The sequence below is a fragment of the Vespula vulgaris genome, chromosome 3, assembly GCF_905475345.1.
Source record: "Vespula vulgaris chromosome 3, iyVesVulg1.1, whole genome shotgun sequence".
Taxonomy (NCBI): Eukaryota; Metazoa; Arthropoda; class Insecta; order Hymenoptera; family Vespidae; genus Vespula; species Vespula vulgaris.
This window is the reverse complement of record NC_066588.1, coordinates 5,414,933-5,422,027: the sequence shown is the minus strand read 5'-3', so window position 1 is coordinate 5,422,027 and position 7,095 is coordinate 5,414,933. Positions and strand designations below refer to the sequence as shown.

Here is a 7,095-nt window from a genome sequence, read left to right as displayed (position 1 = left end):
TGTCTCTGAGCGAATAAGCAAGCAAGCAAGCAAGCAAGCAAGCAAGCAAGCAAGCAAGCAAGCGAGCGAGCGAGCGAGCAAACCAGCCTGCTAGCTAGCTAGCTAGCTAGCTAGCTAGCGACCGACGACCGACCAACCGACCGACCGACCGACCGACCAACCAACCAACCGACCGACCGACCGATCGACCGACCAACCGACCGACCGACCGACCGACCGACCGACCGACCGACCGTACGTACGTTCGTTCGTTCGTTCGTTCGTCCGTTCGTCCGTCCGTCCGTCCGTCCGTCCGTTCGTTCGCACGTACGCGCCTCTCAGCCGTTCTATTCTGTTCTGTTCTGTTCTGTTCTGTTCTTTTCTCGTTTCTTGTGTTCTCGATCTCCTCAGCGCGTAAAACGCGACAGCGACGTGGACTTTCTCATTTCTACGCTGCGCTCTCGGTTGCCCGTCGTACCTAGTAGCGTCGTTTGTCGTTGTCGTCGCTCTGTTACTATTACTACACTACTACTACTACCGCCACCACCACCGTCGTCGCCACCGTTGCTGCTGCTGCTGCTGCTGCTGCTTCTGCTTCTCCTGCTCCTGCTGTTTCCGATGCTAGTGGTGGTGCTGGTGTTGCTACTCACTGTGCACACGTCATACGAAACGCGCGTCCGAACGAACGAACGAACGACTTAACTCGACTCGATTTAAGACTTTGTGCGACTTCTCGGATAAAATTTACGCGAGTAAGAGAGAGAGAGACAGAGAGACGGAGAGAGAGAGAGAGAACGAAAGAAACCAAAAAACAGAGTTCGCAACGAGGACGATAGCACGACACATTTACACGCACAGGGAGGGAGAAAGAGATAGAAGAGAGGGGCAGGGAGGGAGTGAGAAAAAGAGATCGGTACTTTTCGATTCGTATCGTCGTTTCTATTGGGAGCATAAGCCACGTCCCGAGTGAAACTTGGTTAGGTGAGCACGAATTACACGCACGCGAGTTTCCGGCTTTTACAACGAGTCGTGCCCGATCGTGCACGATCGCGACTCTCTCCCGATCGGTTCGTAGGTAAGAAGCGGGACTTGCTTTTCCGTCCAACTCCGGTGAAATGAATTCGAGTTAACGGTACATGGCCGCTCGACGAGTGGGCAACGCACAACAACATGCGCGTTCGACTTACTCGGCGTGTGATGCGTCGTGTCGCCTCGCTCCGCGCCAATCCGATCGCAAGAACTTCGTTTTTCTTCTGCTCTTCCTGTCTACCTCTCGTACTTCGTTCAATTTCCTTTTCTTATTTTTCTGTTCCCACTTTACACTTGTCCCGTATATTTTCTTTTATCTTTGACTTTTTCTATTTTCCCCTCAAACACTGTTATTTCAATCGGGCTCGATTAACTAATTAACTAACTAATTAATCGATGAAATAATTAGTACATTAATTAATTAATACGACCAACGGAACAGGATTCGTTACGACCTCCCAACGTACGCGCGCGAGATATGACGAATGCGCGCGCGCCACCTCGAGCGTCTCGGAGATCAGTTTTGTGGGTTAGTTCCGACGGTCGATCCGTTTCTTCGATATAACGAATTTTCTATCCGTTTTTCTTACTTTCTTTCTTTTAATACGTCCTTTCTCTCTCTCTCTCTCTCTCTCTTTCTGTTTGTTTTACGTCTATTTCTTTCTAATCCACTTGACTTTCTCTCGACGTTTATCTCTCTAATACGTTCTATCGCTTTCTCTGTTAATTTATTCTATTTTCCTACTTTATACGTGTTTTTATTCTATTCCGAACGATTATTAGTCCGATAGGCGGTAAACGTGTGCGCGCGCGCGCGCGCGCCTTCGTTTAACATTCCATCGAGGGATATGATTAACTATGGCGGCGGGTTACGCGCGCCCTCACGTACAACACACGCACACACAAATATATATCTATATATCGTGCGAAAGTGTGAGAAGAGAAAAAAGAAGTGACCACGCGCGTTCTAATCGTGTGGCTTTGTCGGTTCCTCCTGAATTACTAAAACGTTACGACGATTTTTATCCCAATCGTCGCAAGGCCACCGGGTTTTTCCTTTTGCACAAATTATATAGCGTTTATGATAAAAGACACGATGAAAGATCAACTAACCGTTTTACTCTCTCAATATGTGTGGCCATGCGATATTGAGAAACAAACCTTACACTGAGCGTGCGCGTGCGTCTCCTTCCCTCTCAATGTTGTATCAACGTTTGGTCGAAAGGTTCTGCTATTCGTTCTTATCGTCTCGCGAGAGTGCGCTCCCGTCGCATTCGTATTCCAGCTGGTGTTAAGATCGATTTACAATCATTCGTTCCAACGGTGGGAAATTTGAAATTGGAAACGTGCGTTTGAACGATTATTAACAATTCATTCGTATTACCTAGATTACGAATTCGACTGTGTATATAAGACCCTTGTTTATTTTTTCTTTACGAATAATTACAGATATCAAACGTAATACATTTTTTTAAGCGAGCTTGTAATTTCATTATTGGAGAAAAAAAGAAAAGTAACAAATAAATCTGACTCAATCGCATCTCATTTTATTCATATTATTCCTCTCCTTCGTACAATCTGTATAAATTTAATATTAACCAAATATTTCTTGCACAAATTACTATCGACGCGTACAAACGGTAGAAATATAAATACGATTACAATAAATCATGTAAGGCGTTTGAATTATTTATTAATTTAACATAATTTTGACATGCGTAATTCTTGGTAATAAAGCGATAAATATTATATAAAACGATCAATGAATTATTTTCTCTTCTTCGGACGAGATGAATTATCAAGGAAAATTAGGAAGTTAATTTTAACATATCGCGATTAACTTCCGATATAGACGATACGTAATAAAAGATACTGATTATATATTAGAGATGTAACGTAACTGAATTAATTTAAAATAGCAAAGAATAATACCTAAGACTGACAAACTCAATGGCTTTATAAAGTTATCCAAAGGAATGATTAAGTTGTAAATAAAAAATACCTATAAAATATGCAAAGTTAAGCCATTATTAATACATATCAGATCTTTGCATACGTTCCATATACAAAGAAAACAATAATTTATTGCTTTCGTAGTAAAATGGATTTTCTGTCGCATCTAGATCAGGCCTGTAATCGGCAGTGTAACTACTTTGGCTAGAACCGCAAGTGTCGTGTAACGGCGAGCTTTGAGAAGGTTCTGAATAATTTGGAGAAGGAATAAAATTAGGACCTCCCCAATCAGATTCCATTTCGGCTGTACTCTCCTGAAGGCCAGAAAAACCATTAATATGAAGATTATTGATCCTTTTACTTAGCGGCATGAACTCGCTCGATTCTTCCTCCAGAGTACGTCCTCGTTTCCTAAACAACGATAGCATTGATGATAAGTAGTAATAAGAAAAAAATGAATTTTTACAAGATTAAAAATCATTATGCTTGTCGAGTCGTAAGGTTATGTTATATCATTAAAGAATCATATAAACAAAGTCTAACCTGTTATTCCGTGTCATATTTGATCGTTTTGGTCTATCGACCAAGAACTTTATATTCTAATTTGACTAATCATTTATGTACTAAACTAATTAAGTTTTGTAACGTTGTATAACTTTTTTTTTCGTTAATAACTTCTTATGATTTCCAATGATTTCCAATACGCTGTTGTCATTGGATTGTCTAACTCATGTAAACACTCAAGTTTTTTTTATCACTTTCAACTTTTTTGTTCTATATAGTTCTCAAGTGGTGACGATGTGAAATATAATGTTTTAGAGACAAACGTATAGATGTTCCCTGTAAGCGGAAGTAATGCCCTTTTATAGATACGATCCTGAACATCGATGTCACCATCCGACATCGAGCTCGCCATCTGACAGGAGAAGGGTCAAATTAAAGCTATTTAATTTCCAGATCTTCGACGTAAAAATGTATAAGAGAGGAAACTTAGCATTAAAAATATTGATGTAGGATACTTGTTATATTTATATTTTCATTTTAACGAGTAACCCATAAGTCAAAAATAGTTTTTAGAAAATCGATCAATTGATAACCGTAATGTCACTGTTGTGTCTTGCAAATTCTATTTGTAATGCTTCAAATTTCCGAAAAGTTTCATGAGTACGTTAGTATTTACGTTCAATTGGTTTACCGTCTTTTAGATTGCGTGCAATGTGTTCGTGTATCTTTCTCGTAACAACCCAACGCGGCAAATTTTAGCGTCGGAAGTAAAACAACGAAAGTTTTCAATGTGTCCCGACGTAAATGTGTTATGCTAGTGCTGTGTAGGCCCTTAACGATGAGCTTCTCTAGCGATGAAGTCAACTTTTTAGTCTACCGCTATCTTCAAGAATCCGGTACGACTATAAGAGCGTTTGCTAACCTCTTACATGGGACAATGAACAGATATACAGTTTATTTTTCTTTCTTTTTGTCTAATAAATGTTATTTAAAAATTTATCATTTAACGACCGTTAATCTATTTAACGTATAATGAAAATATTGCAGCTTTCTGTACTAGCATTAACATTGGGAATTATAAATATTTTTGTTATTGAGATAATTAATACGAATTTATTTTTACATTATAGGTTTTGTGCATTCAGCGTACACTTTTGGTATAGAATCGCATATATCGCAGAGTAACATAAATGGCGCTCTAGTACCACCAGCTGCACTTCTATCTATTCTACAAAAGGGATTACAATATACGGAAGCAGAAATTTCTATTGGCGAAGATGGAACAGAACAGAGAATGGTTGAGTCTCTGTCTCTCATCGACGCGGTTATGCCGGATGTTGTTGCATCTAGACAAAATCAAATCAATCAACAGAAACAACAGATAAAAACGGAAGTTCAAGATACGAATAGAGAAGAAGGTTGTATGGTCATTACGTTTACTTCTTCAAACTTCTATATATGGTATCCATGCCTGATTACACCCTGGTCTACAAAAGTATAGAAGTTTTGTAGACCTCCTCATTATCATCAGGTAGATTAATGGGCCGCTTAATATATTAGATATTTTGATTGAATTTTCCTGACGAAATCTAAATTTTCGATGCAAAAGCATTCTTGTCTATCGCATAGACGAGGTACTTTTATGTTCTTGAAATTTAGGCAGAGTCGGTAAAATTTAATTTTCAAATCGTACAAAATATCTATTTAGCAGGAGCATACACATATCCTATTATATGTTAATTAAAAGAATTTCAATGATTCATGAAATTGTTGAACATCTATTCGAACCTATTTATAGTGGTGACATCAAATAATGGCGTAGGAACAAGCGATCGAGGTGGTGATAGAAATGAAATGGAAGTGGACGAACAGCAGCAAGGTACAGGGACGGGTGCTAATGCTAGTGCTGTCGAAATACCAGCTAGTAAGGCAACCAAATTAAGAGGACACGAGTCTGAAGTTTTTATATGCGCTTGGAATCCTACTACCGATCTTTTGGCCTCTGGTTCTGGAGATAGCACCGCCCGTATTTGGGATATGTCGGACAATTCTCAGGCTCCAAATCAATTGATTCTTCGCCATTGCATCCAAAAAGGTGGTGCGGAAGTACCTAGCAACAAAGATGTTACTTCATTGGATTGGAAGGTATACAATACATATTCGTTCTACTTGTATCTAAATCGGTGAAGGTATATACATTAAAGAAAGTCGCGTTTTGATTATTTCAGTGCGATGGTACGTTGCTAGCAACTGGAAGTTACGATGGATATGCGCGCATTTGGACGACAGAAGGCAGATTGGCTACTACTTTGGGTCAACACAAAGGTCCAATTTTCGCATTGAAGTGGAACAAATGTGGCAATTACATTTTAAGTGCAGGTGTCGATAAAACAACTATTATTTGGGACGCCGAAAGTGGCGAGTGTACTCAGCAATTCAGTTTTCATTGTGCACCTGCATTAGACGTCGATTGGCAAACTAACACATCATTTGCTAGTTGCTCTACGGATCAATGTATTCATGTATGCAAACTGAATGTAGATAAACCCATAAAGAGCTTCCAAGGTCATACGGTATGTCGATGTCAGTAAGATTTTCCAACTCAAATTGTAGTTTCTCAAATGATATCTTATGACGAAATTTTCAGAACGAAGTCAATGCAATAAAATGGGATCCTCAAGGTAATCTACTAGCTAGTTGTTCGGATGACATGAGTTTGAAGATATGGTCTATGAAGCAGGATACGTGGGTACACGATCTTCAAGCTCATAGTAAAGAAATTTATACGATCAAGTGGTCTCCAACTGGTCCAGGGACACACAATCCGAATATGAACTTGACACTTGCTAGTGCATCATTCGATTCTACTGTAAGATTGTGGGATGTAGAAAGAGGAGCTTGTATACATACGCTCACAAGACATACAGAACCAGTGTACAGTGTAGCGTTTAGTCCGGATGGCAAGTTCCTTGCTAGCGGAAGTTTTGACAAATGTGTTCATATTTGGTCTACTCAGGTAAGTGATTATGAATTTATCTATGTTCACTGTTTTAACACTTGCAAACTAACGTATCATTTACTGTTCTTTGCAGAGCGGGTTATTAGTTCACAGTTACAAAGGTACGGGTGGTATATTCGAAGTATGTTGGAATAGTAGAGGTGATAAAGTTGGTGCTTCGGCATCAGATGGCAGCGTATTTGTTCTCGATCTTCGTAAACTGTGATTACGAACATAGTTTATATTATTTTTCTCCAATTCGTCATTTCGTTACACTTTTGTATTACCTTCTCTCTGTATTTCGCTTATTCATACACATATATATATATATCTTTTCTTAACGTTTACGTAAAATTATTATTACGTATGAAATTAAATTATATCAAAATTTTATTGAAAAGCAATTATTACGAAAGAATACCATTTGTTAATACCGAATTGTCTCTCTACAAAGAAACAAAAAAAAAAGAAACGTTAACGAAGATATCAATTGAATTCTAATTACAAATAATTGTCTTTCAAAATAATTTTCTTTTAAAATATTCATAACGAACAAATGTAATGTACATTAATCATATTTTCAATGGTACCGTGTACAGAGCAAAGCGATTTAACAGTTTATATTTACAGAG

General features: G+C 38.8%; 2 protein-coding genes across 5 annotated transcripts; one reads left to right on the top strand and one right to left on the bottom strand.

Moving 5' to 3' along the window:
* Positions 1-855: 855 nt before the first annotated feature.
* LOC127062485 (F-box-like/WD repeat-containing protein TBL1XR1) lies at positions 856-6,863 on the top strand. 4 transcript variants are annotated; one of them, XM_050990803.1, is made up of 6 exons: positions 856-960; positions 4,596-4,883; positions 5,264-5,610; positions 5,694-6,038; positions 6,113-6,481; positions 6,558-6,863. In XM_050990803.1, exons 2-6 carry the CDS (start codon positions 4,760-4,762, stop codon positions 6,687-6,689), a joined length of 1,317 nt encoding a protein of 438 aa, XP_050846760.1. In that variant the 5' UTR covers positions 856-960; positions 4,596-4,759; the 3' UTR covers positions 6,690-6,863. The 4 variants fall into 4 exon arrangements, with proteins under 4 accessions (XP_050846760.1, XP_050846758.1, XP_050846757.1 ...); XM_050990801.1 differs by lacking the exon at positions 856-960 and adding an exon at positions 4,006-4,361 and having other exon boundaries at positions 5,288-5,610; XM_050990800.1 differs by lacking the exon at positions 856-960 and adding an exon at positions 4,007-4,361.
* On the bottom strand, positions 2,534-3,856 carry LOC127062489 (uncharacterized). Its single transcript, XM_050990809.1, has 2 exons — positions 3,505-3,856; positions 2,534-3,372 (listed from the first exon to the last, which is right to left on the bottom strand). Exons 1-2 carry the CDS (start codon positions 3,519-3,521, stop codon positions 3,039-3,041), a joined length of 351 nt encoding a protein of 116 aa, XP_050846766.1. The 5' UTR covers positions 3,522-3,856; the 3' UTR covers positions 2,534-3,038.
* Positions 6,864-7,095: the final 232 nt, after the last annotated feature.